This window comes from Channa argus, chromosome 7 (assembly GCF_033026475.1).
Source record: "Channa argus isolate prfri chromosome 7, Channa argus male v1.0, whole genome shotgun sequence".
NCBI lineage: Eukaryota > Metazoa > Chordata > Actinopteri > Anabantiformes > Channidae > Channa > Channa argus.
Window position 1 is genome coordinate 8,147,693 of NC_090203.1, and position 18,857 is coordinate 8,166,549.

Sequence of the window (18,857 nt, forward strand, 5' to 3'; positions counted from 1 at the left end):
GCATTTAGGTTAAGATCAGTTAATAGTCTTCTCTAAAAACTAAGTGAGCAGTCCTGGCCCATCCTACTGTATCAGGGTTCTGTCCAGTGGTCTAATCTGTAGCAATTTAACTGATTTCAAAGTCAACTGTTTACAAAATTATTTTGTAATAATACTGTATGTGCCTCTGCTCAAATAAATCTGAACCAATTACCACTCGATCAAATTGTCAGTGAGGGAATTCTAGTTTTTAAAAGGTATGGCTGCCGTTATAGCTTAGTTTTGCATCAATGATTAGTTGCCCGTGTGTAACGCTATACTTAATTACACATCACAACTTAGACAAACTTACATTTACTGCTGAAAACTTGAATCTCGCTATGCATTTCCACCACTAACGATATTGCAGATATTGAATGAATACTCCTACAGGTTATCATAGGTTTTTCCTGTGAACTATGCTTTCAAACGATTTTGTCTCATACCCTGCAACTTATGACCCAAAGAAAACTATTTAAGTCTGAAGAAACTGTTTTTTGCTCTCCAGGGCCAATCGGGAGTTGGGGTAAATCAGCAAGATAAAGATCTTGGTGTTGTAATTTTTGTTCTTTGTCCCGTGTTACACATTTGTCATTTATTGCCATTCTTATCAAAAACATTGAATCTTGTTCCAGTCCACATTTTCCAATAAAATGTCTATTCGCTGATGGAGGACTCCTTGAACATTGTGGATTTTCTTGTATTTTTCTGTCACGCACGTAAACATCAGACTTGAATCAGATTATTTGGTATACTGTTTACACAGAACCTTTGCCCAAAAACAGTATTTCTTTTACCTCTTGTGGTTTGAAATACAGCGGGGAATGTTGTCATACCTGTGTAGCTGATGCTGCCATTTTGAGTTGCCCATGTTTTGTTAGTGTCCCCATGTCACTGTGGTTAATGGTGTATCTGATGATCCCATCTATGCCATTGTCTCTAGTCTCAGGCACTGCTCCTGACACGTTGCTCAGGAGGTTCTTGCCCTGTGGGGAGCACACTGTCATGGGAACACGGGAGTCATCCCAGTGCTGCAGCTCATGTTGTCCTTTCCTGGGAGTCGTCGGTCGTTGTAGGCGTGCATATTGATCACTGCATCCGTCTTCACCATGACTGGAGGCTGAGGCCTGTGTTTCACCCGTCTCTCGCAGGTGAAGGACAGTCTGATCTCGTCCACCATGGCACTGCACAAAGACCTCTGGGCAAAAAGGGAGGATGTGGCATAGGGGAACAAGAAGGAGAAGAGGGGAAAGAGGGGAAATGGGGCGGGGGGGTAAATACCTTAGCTTTAAATTGTTCTGACAGCAGAGTGTTGGCAGTCTAAAGAACATAACATTCATGTTGGCTTAATGCTGGTATGTGTACATGGCTGTCAGCAATGTCAAATCGTATCACCACTACCACCACTTGTAGCCTGCTCATAGTTCATTACTGTTGCTGTGTCAGAAAGCGTGAACTAGTATGATGCATGAGCGTGTGTGCAACTACTCACTTATCATGACTCAGATTAGTAATTTACAACAGAGGTTCATGCTATTCTGACATCTCCAATGACTAATAATGGATTAATTCTCTCTGCTCCACTTTGCAATTATGCTCGTTAAAATAAGTAAATGTTGTGGCGTTATAGCAAAGCACTCCTAGGGATTAGCCAAAGGCTTGCAAATCCTTTTATAACACGTTTGAACTAAAAGGCATGACTAGAGCACTGCCTTAGTTTAGATGCTGTGAGCCGTCTAAGTATCCTAACAAAACAGGCGTGGCTAGCAGCGTCTCTGCTAAAATTGAGGGTGAAATAAACTGCAGTGCTAGTGGATAATTAAATTATTGTTTGATTCATTTCAAGCAATAGAATAAAAGGCCACATTAAGAAAATATGGCAGTCTCCACGTAATTTATCAAGACGTATACCTGCTCACGTTCCGCAGTCTTCCTTAGCTTGTAGATAAATTCAGCTATTGCCACAAAAACGGAGAGCACCAGGCCAGATGCCAACACAATGAATATACCACCCAGATTCTGGATACCCATGGGGCCTGTCTCATGACGCTCTTCATCCAAGCAGCTGCTCCCACTCCACCATTTCTCTTTCAGCATGTGGAGGCGCCCGTCCTCCAAGATGCTTAGGATTGCTATGGTGATTTTGTCCCTGTACGGGGAGCCTGGAAGCAACATAAGGCCTGTTTTACTTTGGAAGAAACACCAGCTGGATTCTGTGATAATAAGGTTCATAAACATGTTGTGGCATACTGTCTTATTAGAAGCTAAAAAAAAAAAACCATGTGCTTCTCTGTTGTCTAAAAAGCAGTTTCTTACCCACATCCTTCAAAAGGCAACGCATAGCTTATAAAAATGCCTAATTATTACTTGGCCAAATTCGTAGGTCTTACCGAGGGGCGTGCCGATGCCATAGCCTTTGCTGTCGATGATGCCTCCCACCTGTGTCAGATTACAGTTCCTCCTAGTGATGTAATCGATAGTGGTGGACTCCATAATGAGGGCATAGTCTGACTTCAGCACCCTCTGAATCCCATCCTCAATAGACTTCACCAGTGATGTGCTTGGCCTGCTGCTCATAAAGGCCCACATCTTCTCAAAAGTAGAAACCTTAGACTTCTGTAAGGATGGAAAGAGCTAGTTTTAAAAAAAAAACTTTAAAGTAACTCTGTAACTACACAGGATTGGCCAAAAATAACACGAAAAACTGCTAAGTATGACATCTTAGTCATCCCTCCGTAGCTCTCAATGTCAGAATGACTTTACACCTATGAGGATTTTCAACGCCTGATTAGAAAGAATCCACACATGACACAATTTAAGAATGTGTCAAGATTCTTTAGCCAGTGACCAATTAGATCTATGTGATTACCCCCTGCTCTCCATTGTCACAGGATTAAAGGACACTAAAATTGAAGCTTTGTGCACATCTATTCTCATAAGTGCTACTGAAGCAGCAATAATAGAATGCCTCTCCATTAGTCTTGCACCAGGCTGCGTGGTATTTCATGCATTTTTATGTGAGGTCACATTTATGCCATGTCTAATCCTAGATAATTACTGTCTAAAGACTATAAGCCATTTCAAATTGTGAAAGATGCTATTATAAAAAGACCTCTGTTATGTGTAACTATGTGGAAGTGCATCTGATGAATGATAATTTATACAGTATATGATGTTTTTGTTGTGTGTTTTTTGTCTTTTTTTGGTAACCACCTAGATAAGTAGGTGAGAACAATAACTCTACAGCTAATGCTGCTTTGCACTACAGCAAAGTCTAATTTGCAAAGGGCCCCTTGATAAAGAATGTCTAAAATGGCACAAAACCGCATCCAGCGATTACTTTTGACCACTAGGTGAAAGCTGCTTTCCTTGGAAGTGGTTGACTCAGTTATACCCCACTGCTCCCAATACAATGGGAAGTTTAACTAAACAAAACAAAACCTCCTCCTACAAGATTTCAGGTGCTGTGACAGCCTTAGTGGCCTACAGTGGCTGCAAAGCCTAATTGTTTGTAATGAAATGCATTTTAACAGTATCATTATACCACGTATTTCTCCATTGCCCGGTCAGCTAAACGAGAGCACACGACCATAAAGCCAGTTACCAGGCATCATCGGGTGTGAGTGATCTTCCCAGACAGTCATATAATAGACTACACATCGGTGACAGCTGTTGTAAACAGTCTTGAAGCGTGAACTGTCCAGTGTTCACAGGTCTCAGCTAGTTTTTAGGGCTGTCTCCTACTTTACCAGAAAGCAAACACTCCTACTTTAGTGTTAGCTTTCTGGTAAATTGTTTCGTGTATCTGTACCTTACATTAATCTGTAAGAGACAAATGGAATGGAACCCATATTTAGAGGAACAAACTGGAACCAGTTGTAACTGTCTAAATTCACCTATCAGCCACAACACTGAAACCACAAACAGGTAGGTCTTCATCATATGTAATCCCTACACAAGAAAATGTCTATAATGGGGCCTAAAATCTGTTAATGTGCACCAGTGACAAGTGCAAGAGCTCACAAATTGTGAATGTGGCGTGTTTAAACTCAAAAGTGGTGTTAAGTTGCTCTTTAAAAGAAAAAAAAATATGGAGAAATTTCTAAACCAACCCAGTGTCTTGTGAAATGGTGGAAGAAGTGAATTAAATCAAAAATGTCAATGTGAATAAAACAACATAAAGTGTAGAAAAAGCTTTGTTACGAGTGTTTTTTTCCCCCTCACAATTCACAACCACAATATCAACAAGTTGTCTCTAGGCAGGAATTCTTGTTTTGAGGTCGCAGAACCACATATGGCTCATAACTAACCATCTGTTATCTGCCAGTTAGGTTTTTTTTATTTATTTTTTTTTTAAGTGAACTCGTCTCAGTCTCCAACTCACAGCAGCACATCTGAATTGATTTAAAGGCAAAAAACAAATATAGTACGTCCCTGTGACATAAGTCGTGAACCAAATCCATCTAGTTATCTACAAAGTCTTTACTTACTCCCCAGTCTTCTTAGTATTTATCATGCTCCTCTGCCTCATTGACTCGACATCATTAGACCTTTCTGTAAGAGCAGGAGTGAGCGGAGGGGCATGCAGCCCTGCAACTCGGAGGTAATTAGACACCTGTGTCTCCTTCTATTTATGATGCGACAATCACAACTAACATTCATCAAAGTGCACAGACTGATTTGAAATAACTTTCTTTCACTTTTAGATGTACTGAAGGTTGATTTCTTTTCAAAGGGTCAACAAGTTGAATAGTTGCAGGTACAGTAGTTCTTTTTAGACTTACTATATAATCTGTGGGATGCAATTAGTAACCACTTTCTCTGAACGAATGCAAGTGTGGATAATTCCAAGAGATCACCATTGTTTTAAATGATAAAATACAATTGAACCCGATTACATACTTGAAAGCAATGGGATCCAGTGTACACACCATTCAGCAGACTTTACCCTGAAGCATACACATAAACTCAACTATGAATTTTCAGAGTATAAAAACTAGGGCAGACAGATGCCTCAGAAGAACCTATTTTTTCTTTTGTACTAGTAAAGTCATAAACTTATGGACTGTGTTCAATAGAAATACCCAGTGTTTTCATTTTTCCTCTCAGAGAAGTTGAAACTCTGTTCTGTGTTATTCGGCAACAGCAACATCTTAAGCAAAGCTTAAAATAAAATAAGTCATATTTCATTGTGGAGAAACACATCAAACGCTGTAGAGAAGTTGTATGTTGTGATTAGTGCATAATACCTTGAAGAAAGTCATGGTTGCACCATCTTTGACCACGCCATACTCAATCTTGGTCTGCTTGGCGATGTCATCGGCTGAATCCACAGGCGAATCCATTCGCTCCACAGTGAGAAAAGCTGCTAAATTGGCTGTATAGGATGATATGATGATGAGCGTGAAGAACCACCAGATCCCACCGATGATCCTAGTCGACAGGGCTTTGGGCATCAGTTCTGAGCCTGTGTGCAGGACAAAGTGATAGTGTATCAAGTAATTAACTGGATTAAATACTACCTGCCAACACTGTATCAGAAATAAACAAATGTCGAAACGTGACCACTTGCATTTTCGTCAATTAGCCTGCAAATGTTCTTGGCAGTGCCGGTGGTGTTGGTTAAGGTACGCCATCAGAAAGCAAAGAGGGAATTAAGCCAGTTTGGCAGGTTACTGTAGCTGCACTCTGTGCTAATATTTTAGACCAGACGTGCAAAACTAAATGTTTGCTTGCTTAGTCAAAAAAAAAGGTGGCAGCAATAATTATCATAATCATTATTACCATCTATCAAACTACATTAGTTTTATGATCCAATTTACATTAATAACAATGGCTTATTTTTTTATCCTATGCATCAGAAACCTTCAAAAGGTTTTTGCTGCTTTCATTATTCATGTTACAGTATATTTTCCTGCAAAATTCTCCCTTCAATTTGAAAACTACTCAGAACTTTAATTTACAGGCAACAGCTTTTTTACTATAGCACTGTCAACATCAAGGTAGCAACTTGAATTGAACGTGTGTAACTGAAACACTTAAGCAAGTAGTTGCTCTGTGGATTCTGTGCCAACATGTGATGTGAGATCACAAATTAGTTACATTAAATGACATAAATACAATTCAACTGATTTCCCCATCAAGAAATACCCAGTACACCTCAGCATGGGCCTCGACTTTGAGTGGTCCTCTGCTTTGTAATACCATGTTTACAATGACTCACTGACTGGTGTTAAAGTTACTTTATATCTCATCTCTGACAACCTTTAAAATACCCTTGTGCTTTGTGCACTTTGTTACTTTACTGAGAAGATTTATGAGGCCAATTGTGAAGAGTAGCAAGCCCACAGAAGGAGGGGGGCAGAGTGGTCAGGTCTTTAACCTCGTCTACCAAATTTGATTGGATTTGTCCTTTGTGGTTTGACAAAGACTCTACATGGTTAAAAACAAGGGAAGACAGTAGCCTTCCTTAATCCACTATGACTTCAGAGAGGAAAGATCCAGATACATTCTCTGGTTACGCTAGAAATGGAGTGAACGGGTAACTCGATTGAATTCCACACTATAAAGCGCTGTTGTCAGCAGGGAACAGTATATGGCACTGCATCAAAACACTCTAATAAATAAAAAAAGCAGATCACTCATATGGTGCCAGGGAAATAAAATGGTGTCAATATGCCATACATTTCCTTGAAGGAGAACTCCTATGCTGTAAACCAAGAAAATAAAAATGTTCTTTGAGGAAAGACTAAATTGAAACCTTTTCAGAAACCAAAACATTACATTTATCTCACTGAGTGCTATACTTCTCATTCACATAGAGCAGCCCATGTACAAATACCTTGTGGGATTTTTCTTGGATTTGCAGTTTGTATGTCCTTACAGTAGCCAAATGGGTCATTTAGGGTGAATTTGCACTCGGTCCCTCAGACGACATCAGGAGCTGGTCTTAGCTCAGTTTGCTTCAGGGTTTACTTCAAGGTTTGCTTAGTCTGTGCACTGTGAACACAAAGCTGTCTGTGTTCACTTCGCTTCTTGCCACTGCATTTCCAGTTCCAAGTGAAAGCTCCTCAATCCAAAGCAGCAAGGGCCTCGGAGCTCCACAGTAACTATGGCGTAAACTGAGATCTCTTTCAAATGAACTCACACTGTGAGCACACACATAAAAACTGAGGCCCTTTTTGTTGAATACATCAAAATTATGCAGCCTAGCAGAACTCTCATTTGCTAACATTTTCTAAACTTACATCAGTAACAAACACTGAAGACCAGTGTGGCAAAACTTCACTTGTCACAGATGCAAAGGGAGTCATTTGTACTATTTTCCCAACTGAGTATGAGTGCAGTGCAGCAGAGGCAGCTACTGTACCTTTAACTTGTGCAGCAAGTTGAAATTTGTGGAGATGTTGCTTTGATGTTGGCATTTCTGGGCACAAATAAGCACTGACGATTATTTCCTAAACAGACCAAAAAAAACAAAGTAGCCTACTTTTCGCTGACCAGATAGCATTTAGTCTATCTGTGCATCTAACTACTGCCAATGTGAAACATGCACTGCAAGACCATGTTTTATCACCTATTAAACAGCTAATGTTACATTAGATGTGTTTTCTTGCTGCTAGAAGAAATGTTAGCTCACCACTCACTGTTTTTATTGGTCAGTTTAAACAGGAGCAAATATACAAGTAAAAATAAATTACATTTTTAATGTGAGATTTATAATAGGGATCATATTTACATTTATATTTAGTCATTTAGCAGACGCTTTTATCCAAAGCGACTTACAAGTGAGGTACAAGGCAAACAAAAATCTAAGTCAAGGAGAAAACATCAAAGCAAAGTCCTATCAGAAAAGTGTTCACAGTTCACGAGATGCAAGTGTAAGAGAGCAGAAAGGATTTTTTATTTTTATTTTTTTAAAAGATTTAAGTGCATAGGAAGATGCGGAAGAGTTCAGTTTTCAGCAGTTTTTTGAATATTGGGAGTGAGTCAGCTGACGTGCAGCGTTTGGTAGCTCGTTCCACCATCGTGGGATCATTGCGCTGAACAGTTTTGCTTGGTGTCTTCTATGCGGTGCTGGGACCACCAGACGTCGTTCGTTGGCAGACCGCAGCGGGCGGGAAGGATTGTAGACTTGAAATATATTGCAAAAGCTCATCTCTTAATATTAAAACGTAGGCCTGAAATATAAAAATTCTTTCAATTGAGATCTCCTCTCTTAATAATAAAGTTAAAAAGCGCAAAGGGAAACTTTAAGGCTAAACCAGTTCCAGCAGCTCCATCCATTTCTAGTTAAATACTGCAAACAAAAGCAGAGATCATATATAGATAAACTGTCTTAAGCCACCGCTAACACCACAGCAATACATCTCGTAAGAAAGCACCGCTATTCTCTTTTGAATAAATGAACAGAGTGATTTGCATCTAATGATGCTTTTCGAATCTGTGGTTTGGGGAAAATAAAAGCTGTTCTCTGTGCTGTGGATTCATTGGTGGCTCGTGCCCTAGTGTTTTTCTCCCCACAGGCAACGCCTCACCTTAACATGAGAGAAGTAGGTTTTCTCCTGAGAGCGATTACCTGCACTCAGCATTCTCTCTGTGGGGTCATCACACAAACGCTCCTTTTCAGAGCTGGAGAATTTTACTAGTTTTTAATTGCCATTAAAACACTGATACTTAAAATTGTAATTTGTTTTTCTCCATCGCAATTAAACCGTGATCTGAATCTCAAGAGGGACCAAAGTGACAAATCCAGTTTCTTGGCCACAGACAGAATGTCACGAAAGATAAGTTACAGCATAAAGAACTAAATAAATAATCCGTATTATTATATTTAGGCTTAAGACTCTTGCTAATATTATAGCACTAATGACATTGAGAACAAGATTTTTGGCAATATATAAACTCTGAAATCAACCATAATTATAATGGGAAAACTAATTTACAGGAAGTGATCAAACATATGTTTGTTGTGAGCAAAAGCCTACTGAGACCCCCCGGGGACACGTTTGAAGTACACAAAGTGTTTGCTTTTGCACCTCCTCATATTTTGTGTTCTTTGTGTTGTGTATGACACCCTCCTCCCACAGACAAGCTGGTAGATTTTTTTTTTTTTGATCTCATCAGACATGTCCATTTGCATTTTATACATGTCAAGCAAATGGCTTCCATCTCGGCTGCTGTCTCTGTGTTTGGCAGAGAAGCAGGGGATGTCTGTTTATGTGGCACAGACAAAATATACCTTGCTGCAGATGTGACGGTGCAGCTTGTGTCACAAGGCACTGTAGCAAAAATGGGCGTCACAGAAAGCCAAAATCAGTGGGTGTCAACTTCAAAGACACACAAACTGTGTTCAGCATCACTGTCTAGGTATTTTTGGCAATACTCAATTTAACAATTCTGTCTCATACTGTATACTTCTATTTGTAACATGTCAGAGCCTGCAAGGGGCAGAACTCCCTCTTCAATATGTGAACATTTTTATTCAGGGAAATATGAATAAGAGCTGATTAGCAGCAGCTGCTTCAGTAAGCTACTGTAAATATAAGGAACATTGGAGCTTAGGTATCGACAGAAAGCGCTGAACCATGAGGAGAATTGTAATGGTGAAGTCTCCCCTGTTTAGCTTATTAATATAGCCTACCGACTAGCTCATTTTGTTTTGATTTTCTCTCCTCTCCCTCCCTCTCGCCCCGCAGATGCTACACTCGTAGCCCTGTGCCTGCACCGGCAAATTGGCAGAGCCGCTATGCAGTTTCACAAGAGCGCTGCCGAGCTTCTGTGCTTAATGAATTGCTGAATGTGTTTGCCATCCTTACGGGCACAGATCCTCTGCCGGGTCTCACTAAGCCTCCTTGATTTGTCTTGTTACATTGAGGTTAAACATTTTATTACTTGGGTCTTTTTCCTCCACAGTTGACTTCATTATGTTATTTCGGGGTTTTCATTTGCCTACCTAACCCTTTAAAAGGTACACCTAGCAATGAAAAGATACTTGTATCCCCCAGGTTTTTCAGTCAAAAGTAGTAGTACATGTTGGGCTCTTTGGCAGAAAGACGACATTAGTTCTTTGAATGCTCTAGATGTGACACCTGGCTTCACAATGATGAAAATAATATTGCAGTGACATTTAATTGGGGAGTTGTGGGTAAGACATACGGCTTGTCTACAGCGGGTCGCACAGCACTTCTACCATCACACTAGTCCGTTCTAGCATGGCTGACAGCTGGCATTTGCTAGACATGTTTCTCAACTTACCCTTTTGTCCAAACCCTCTGAAAGCTCTGGAGCAGCGCCAGCAACTATGTTATGGTGAAACAAATGCAGCAGTGTTTTCTATCCTTACCTGCCAAGTGCCTGACACCTATCTCCCCCCCTCCCCTCCCCACACTTTCCTTTAAACAGCAGGTAGGTGACAACTGCCTCCCTTTGTCATGTAAGACTGAGCTCCGCAGTTGTTCTTGACAAGTAAATGTCTTATGAAACAGTCATGGAATGGAAATCATGGAGCTTGTCAGTTAAAGAGGCAGAAAGTGGGAACTAGCAGTGCACAGGAAAAGGCAGGTGTGATAGAATTGTTTTTGACAGGGGAAGACGAGGTGTGCTCCACTGTACCTTGCTGCATCAAGGAACCAACTCCAAACCAGAAGCTGTTGAGGAGGGTGAAGTTGTTCTCCACTACATCTGATCCGGGGTTACAAGGATGGGCGTCGTACCATTCGTATGGGCTGAACCTGGGAATGAGACAGGAAGTTGAGAAGCTGATTTTTACCTCTTAGATAAAAAAAAACAAAAAGAAGAATCTTCCCGGAACAATGCTTCTTACGATGCCAAAAACCAAGTCACAAAGGGGGAGAACATTTCTGACAGTTACACCATGAATAAGCGAACTACTGAAGTTCTACTTAAACAAGCGTTTTTAGGTGGCAGCAGAATGAGCCTTGAACACAACCTTGATTATTATTAGTATTAATAACAGAACAACAGCAGTAATCTAGAGCTGCATTCTGTTTCTGTCCACTGAACAATAAAGCTGCATGCTCCAAGGCTAAAACACTGAGGTAAATGGGTACAAGTTATATTTATTTATTTATTTATTTATTTATTTATTTATTTATTTATTTATTTATTTATTTATTTATATCAAACTTCATCTGGATCATTGTTTACTACAGCTTTAATAATATCACATGTTGGAAACAACCTATAAATTCCTACTTGTTTATTTGCAGTAGTTTTACCAAGTTTAAAAACATCAATTTAATATCAAATGTCATTCTTTTTTAAAGCTTTACCTTTGGAAATCCACTAAGCTGTCCCAAATGTGCTTTATAGTTAAAGGTGACCAGTGAGGCACATCAATCTAATTTTTCAGAAGGTATAAAATGTCATGTTTGAGAATATGAGGCATAAAAATCTTCCTCACAAGTCACATGAAACCGTAAAATATTAATCTTTCTACATCTCTGCCATTTAGTTAGATACTTGCTGAAAATGCTCCAGAAGTCATATTCAGAGGCAGATGTGGAGATTAAACATGCTAAATGCCACTACTTTTCAATTTTAAAATTTACTTAGAAAATGTTACACATTCTTTTTATTCTTATGCTGAGTAACATTTCCATCTCCTTGGAAGGTAGCGTCCCTGTTTTGATGTAGTAGAAAGTGCTAATGAGCGTTAACTAAAAGGGTCCACAACACTGGAACCCACTTTAGTGAATGCTCAAGTGCATGTTTTCAGTTCTGAAGGACCACAAGATATAATTCACTGAAATTTATATTGTGCAAGAGATGGATACACTTCAATATAATTACATACTGCAGAAATATTTTGTAATACGTTAGCAGTTTATTTTAATCAGACAATGAACAGGACTGATGGTTAATCATGGAACAGATTCATAATGGCGTCTTTCCTCAGCCATTATTCAAGTGTAAGCAATTAGACATCTGAACTGATGCACAATGAAAGGGTCTTTTAGCCCTGTGTTGACTTGCCCAAGAAGCGTCTGTTAAAAAGACTCCTGTACAATACACGTATGAGTGTTTCCATCTCACCCTGTTTATCTTAACATTTCCAATTCATGTGCCATTAATAACATTTGCACTCATCACAGAGGCCTCGGGCAGCTGCTGTGCAAATGTGGCACTCCCTACCATTTCAGTTCATTCTTTCAGCCTTGTTTTGTTTCACTTTAGGTTTAAATTGAAAGACATGGTAAAATAATATGTGATAGTGAAGAGGCATGGAAAGTAGGAGTGTGCACATCCACACTACACAGAAACTGGATTTAAACAGCACAAATGAAGGAAAAGAGCAGCGTTTGAGTGCAAAATATAACCATGCTGATTCAACCCCTTGTTCCCCTCTAATTTCTAAAAAGCTTGTGTTGGCAAAGCGGAGCCATAAGATTCCGACTATGTGCTGAACAACCCCAAACAAAACTGTCTGCTGAACAGCAATGTTAGCTATATCTGCCAAGAGCCGAGGTGGGGATCTGGAAACAACTTTGCATCCAAATATAACATAACACGGACCTCACATTTGCATTTACAAACATTTTAATCAATTTCTCCAGCCCAATGATCCAACTGTCCACTGTTGACCCAGTGATGCTAATATAATAACATTTTCACACTAATAACACAGTTTCTTTCTATTGGTTCTCTTACATTATTGATTTTTCTTAAGTGGAAACAGTTTAGATCATGCACACACACACGCCCATTTATTCAAAGATTGGCCAGGTGGCTATACACTATAACAATATACAGAATAGATCAGTTTCTTATTCAAATAAAGTATTTGAACTGGTTAAGGAGCAGCACATTTAACGCACAGTTTCCTTTTTTTTCCTTACAGTTTTGTAGCATTATAAGAAAAGTATTGAATAGTCCCAGTGTTGCCCTTTACTGCTCTGTATACAGTTCTAGCAAAGAAATGTGTTAGCATGCTGATCATTATAATTCCCATCCAAAGAGAAATAAATAGAAAGTATGAATATACTGTATTGGGTAAAGAACCACATTTATTTCTATACGCTAATAGTGTTGAGGATATAGACACACTTGGCTCATTTGTGTCTGCTGTAATAAAACATGGAGGCGGGAAAGTGAAGCCCAGACCCTGTGTGACACAAGTATACAGACAGAAACCTCCATCTTTGCCTACTTAGTGGGGCATAAATATTTATCTAAATCAATGCGTTGAAGGAATCTTCCGATCTGTACTCTGCAACTGTTTTTTTTTTTTTTCCCATAAGTCTTTCTCATTTATCTCCAGTTTTTGAGTTATGGGATGAATGAGGCAGGCAAAAATAAATTCCTTCCTCACATCATCTTAAACCATCATACGTTTTTAAAGAGTAGGCTGATATAAGCAAATATAGAGCAGCATCCTTTCCCACAGGTGTGTGTCTGTAAGTGTTACACTGCATTTGACATATTTACGTACACATTCAGAATAACATCCTTAGACACGTACTGTAAATACAAGGCCCTGTCCAACATAATTATATTGGTTAAATCCTAAATGCAAGTGTTTTTCCCTGATATTGTTCTTAATGCCTTAACACCTCTGTCCGACATTTTAAAATTACCTACTCGTGCTGAAGTAGCCTCTTATTGTTCACTGCTCTGGGTTTAATGCTCACATGGTGCATTTTTATGCTTGCATCCTTTCAGCCACTGTAACTAGGCCGGCCTCTGAAAAACTGATGCAACAATTTAAGATGATTTTCTACTCATGCGAAGCCACTCCAGAACTTGTTTGGTCTCACAAGAACGAAGGAGGATAGAAGAGTGCAGCTGTTTGCTCTCAAGCCCCAGAACTTCTAGAAAAGCAGGCTGCGTTGAAAGAACTTCCTCAAGCACCACTTTGCATGAGAAGCAGCAGGAAATTCTGACAATGATTCTAACAGGATATTCAGCCTATTTATGGCCCGAAAAATGTACAAGTGGGATGATTTTCAGCAAACGAAACAGATAATCTCCATCCATAATAATTTTAACACCGTTACTACCAAGAAGTTCATCAGTAATGTGTAAATGCTGAGGGGTTCAACCATGTAGCTTTTCTTCATTTCACATCAGGTGTGTATATTTTTTGATTTTGTACCACTGAATATGCTACCTTTGCTTCAGCAATTACTTCTTCTTTTAAAAGATCTTTTAAATGAACACCATTTAAAGCTGAATTGACAATTCCAAAGACATCAAACAGGAAGCAAGAAATTGCACACTGAATGGGACTTTGCAATGCATTTTTTTGTATTCCTCCTTCCACTGCTGAGCTCTAGAGAGCCCATGCAGACATAACTGCCATGATCACTACCCAGCAGCTAACACAATACTATGAAAAAGTGGGTGGTGTACTTGAAACTCAACAGAGTAAATTACTATGTCTATTGTAAGACCTCGTGAAGAAATGTGTGAAGGACCAGTAAGTAAAATAGCTAGAAGCTTATGCACTTACCTGGCAATGACAAAAAGGACACAGCTAACACCCAGGTAGGCCAGGAGAATGTAGACCCAGATGTCAGGAGTCATGGGGTTCAGGAAGGAGAAGAAGCCATTGCTGGTGGCATTGGGTTTGCGATACAGTATGCTGATGCCCATGCTCATGAAGGGCTTGGTGAAGTCAATGAACTTTTCACGCATGTAGGTGATGGTGAGAGGAGCCACGGCCAAGTCTGCTCTCTGTAGACAAAAGACAAAACATACAGCAAACTCGTTTTCCTTCTTAGCCAACCTTAAAGTGAGGCTGAGCGCTTCACCCAAAGCTCATTTGCAAAACTGACTTTTCCATCATCAGCTTATGTATTAGATGCAGTCCATCCATAAACCATTACCTATGGAGGTTTAGTTAAAATGACATGTGATGTAACAGACACAGCTGAGAATAAGTTGCAGTCGGCTCCTATGCCCATGGCTCCATATTCAGAAGGTTACCACTTATATTGGCGGCCCCCGCACCATGGCTGGACGGGAGGTTAATGAAATCAGCTGCTTGGTTTACGCTCGGTTGCCCCTTTCCTCCGAGAAACGACACAAGTCACAAAGGGAGGCTTTCTTTACTTCCTGCATACTGAGGGATGGGGGCCATTCACGAAACAGTTCGCTCTACAACATTTCCAGCAAGTAAAATTTATTCTCACGTTTGTTTTTGTTATTTATGTGAAACACATACTAAAAGAAAAAGAATCTTCTGGTTCCAGAAGTACAATCCTAAGAACGTGAAAGAATTTCATGCCATTCTCTTATTTAAAAACCCTAAAACATCACTATTTGTGCTTTGTCTTGACACCTTTTCCCCTCAGCTTCTCCACATCGCAATATACGTAAGCCTGAAAGAAAACATTACCACTTTGCTTGTGGCATTGCAGATTACGTGATCCTGTGGTCATTGCTCCCATGGTGGTTAAATAGGTACACTGTGCTCTCTGAAGAGATGCAAAGCCGGTGAAACCATGCACCCTGCAGTGCAGCCGCTGTCTCACTTAAACTATTCAGATTTGTACATCATGTACTGCTCCCAGTGTTCTCTGCTGCCAACTGCAGCTATGAACCGACCTGCCACTCAGCCAGAAGATCAACCAGCACAGGATTGCAGACATCCCCTGGGGTGGGCTAATATACATGCTGCATGTCCTTGTTCTGCTTAGGCACACAAACTGGGCACAAGCAAGATAACCTGATAGTGCCCTGCTGTGTGCTGCACGGCCTGGTGTTATCTAAGTTTGCAGATGGTGGGCTTAGTAGCGATTCCCTCTGGACCACCTCACCTGGTGGCAGCCTGGAGGGTTCACAAAGTTACAAACCAACATGATGCACACATTTTCAATCAACATCCACTAATACTCCACACAACAAACATGCCGTAATAACCTACTGCTCACACCCAAGATTTATTTAATCAATCAGCAAACATTTAGACACACTGTCATCAGGTTTCTCTTGATTTCGTGAAAAAAAAAAAAAAAAAAAGATTCTTAATATTTTAGTTTCATGTGAAATGTGTTGCATATGCTGAACTTACAGCAGATAGACAGCCATGTCTAAAAGTGCTAAAAGATTTCCGAACTATTATTGTCACCTTGGCCACAATGTAAGAGCATTTACAAAACTCTTGCTAGAAAACAAACACACAGCTTGACATTTAAGTGCAGATAGAATAAAACACTATAGGTGTGTCTGAATCAACATATAATGTAGTCTCATAACAAAATATACGAAGGGCTAATGATGAGCAGTACACAGTGTAATCAAGAAATTGCTGCTTTGCATAAGCAGCAGGTTCAGACTGTGATGGCGTGGAAGAATGATTTACTGAGGGTTGCTTTGTCAGGCGAGACAGAAATGTTTGCTGTGGATGCAGATGAACTTGTGCTCCTCCAGCTACGGGGTCAGCCACCCTCACCACCAGGTCACCCTGCTGTCTCAGATAAAAATCACACTTGTCTATGGGCTTCCAGTCCCTAACTGTCAATCAAAAAAATAAAAAATAAAAAATCCTGAGGTTTGCATAAAAAACACAAAATATGTAAGCTTCACTTGCACATGGTAAAGTTATTGTAGCCTTGAATTTAAACCTAGACTTGAAGGATGTGGGTTGGCTGTAACCTTCCAGTTTATCTGTCGAAGCAAAGATTAATTGCCATGACAGAAACAAATGATGCGCTAAGCACGCTATTAACATTTGTAACACAGCATGATTAAAGTGATCATCTATTGTGACTAAATCAAGTTTAACAAGGCCTGTTGCATCATTTAGCACCTTCTGAACAATGGCCTTCGGCACTGTGGCGAGCTTTGTGACTATACACAGGAAAATAAAGGGCTGTATGTCACACTACGCTAGAGCGTCACACTTGGCAACCACATGGGGAGTAAAGCATCATTGACACCAAAACACATTAAACATGCACTGTCACTATTTTCAGTCACATCGCTTTCTCTGTGGTAAAGCTTAATGAACTACAGAGATGGATGAAGGCTCACAACTGATTATTAAACCCACGTCTCGTCCTCTTCAAACGACCGGCGGTTGTTTACGGGCACTGCTGATGGAATGTCTCAGTAACATTTTATCTCTTAAAACCAAGTGTGTTCAGGGTTATGTCAGGCTTTATCAAACTTCATGCCCCTGTTTTGAGTGAACGCAACGATGCCAAGTAAACTGTTATATGGTACTTCATTTCTATTTGTATTGCACTGAAGGGGCAGTGGGTTTTTAAGAGGTTAATAGAAAGTAGTTATGATTACAAATTGAACAGATAAGCACTATGACAGTAGCCATACACTCTTGATTTCTCCATTGCTTTGTATATGGTGTACACAATGAATGCAATTCATTCCTACAATATTTTATAAAAAGCACCGTGTACCTTGCTTACAGTTTATGTCACAATTCCTATTACAGTTTAAAAATGCAGCTTCAGTGGTTTGCTCTCTAGAAATCTATAGCCATACTTCCCTCCCTTATCATTCCAGGCTCTAATCTCTTGAGCTTTCCTTAAAGTTTATGTTTCAGGTCTGCTGAATCACGATCAGCTTATCCATACTGATAGGGGCAAGGGAGGCACTAGACCACAAAATAGAACCAACTAAAAATCCACGAAGACCATGTCACGCATCCTCGGTCATGCGATGAGGTGCAATAACTAACAATATGGATTTTAATCTCCACTTCTGCTGCTATTTACAGAGAAAATAGACTTAAAAAGGTTCGAATATAGCATGTATGTCTTACAATCATTTGATTTGTTAAGCTGAATTTGTCTGTTACTTTATAATTTCTTATCCCTCTAAGCTATAAACCAGAAGCAATTGGAGCCAGACAGCGGTGTTTATACATGTGCCAGTTCCTATTTATAAAGAGGCCTCAATCACTAAAAGCTACATCTTCACACAACATATTGTAGGTTAACCTTACGTACCAAACAGTCACTTGGTTTCTCGTTTGACTGTAAGCAAATAAGAATAAGATCTACAGTGATTGTCCCCACAAAGTCGGCCAGACATCTGGGGGTCAAACTGAGCTTTAAGGACCACATCTCTCTCGCCTACAGGGAGATCGCCTCAACAGCTCCTGCTTATCTCAATTTCCTCATTCAGGTCTAAGATCCTTCCCGTCCGCTGCGGTCTGCCAACGTACGACGTCTGGTGGTCCCAGAACCGCACAGGAGAAACCAAGCAAAACTCTTCAGTGGTGGAACAAGCTACCAAACTCTGCAAGCTCAGCAAACTCACTCCCAATATTAAAAAACTTTTCTGCACCTTCTTATGCACTTAAATTTATTCTATCTAAAAAAAAATCCCAAAAAAACTAAAACTTCCTTTTTGCTCTTTCTTGCACCTCATGAAATGTAAACACTTTTCTGATTTCACTTCGCTTTGATGATTTTCTCCTTAACTTAGATTCTTGCTGCCTTGTACCTCACTTGTAAGTCGCTTTGGATAAAAGCGTCCGCTAAATGACTAAATGTAAATGTAAATGTAAGCTAACTGTGTGGCCACCTGTACCATCCCTCTTTAAACCAAAGACCAGACGAGTACAAAGTGCAAACACTGATGGAGTCATGCAGCTCTGTTTCATGCCAGCATTCTCTGCCTTTAGTAATCCATTTGTTCCCCTCAAGGTTATTGTTATCAACATGGATCTAGCAAAAAGCAGGGATGGAGAATAAAGTGCTGCAGTAGGAGTGCACCTTTCCCAACCCTTTCAGCACCAAGCCATTGACTCCTGGCATATGATTCCCTGCACTAAATGCCACTTAAGCTATTACAAGTTTTCAGCTGAGTATAGCGCTGACCTGATGGGGCTCAGGACAAAGAGAGAG

The 18,857-nt window shown here is 40.0% G+C and overlaps 1 protein-coding gene across 2 annotated transcripts in view; it reads right to left on the reverse strand.

Annotated features, from left to right (window-relative positions):
* Positions 1-878: 878 nt before the first annotated feature.
* grik3 (glutamate ionotropic receptor kainate type subunit 3) overlaps positions 879-18,857 on the reverse strand; it is a 78,837-nt gene continuing 60,858 nt past the window's right edge. Inside the window, exons 11-16 of one of the 2 annotated variants that reach the window (XM_067511276.1) lie at positions 14,492-14,715; positions 10,633-10,751; positions 5,268-5,485; positions 2,409-2,634; positions 1,930-2,180; positions 879-1,216 (exon numbers count right to left, since the gene is read on the reverse strand). In XM_067511276.1, coding sequence (XP_067367377.1) covers positions 1,022-1,216; positions 1,930-2,180; positions 2,409-2,634; positions 5,268-5,485; positions 10,633-10,751; positions 14,492-14,715 — 1,233 coding nt within the window. In that variant the 3' untranslated portion in view covers positions 879-1,021. The remainder of the gene's footprint in view (positions 1,217-1,929; positions 2,181-2,408; positions 2,635-5,267; positions 5,486-10,632; positions 10,752-14,491; positions 14,716-18,857) is intronic. The other variant, XM_067511277.1, reaches the window with a different exon arrangement.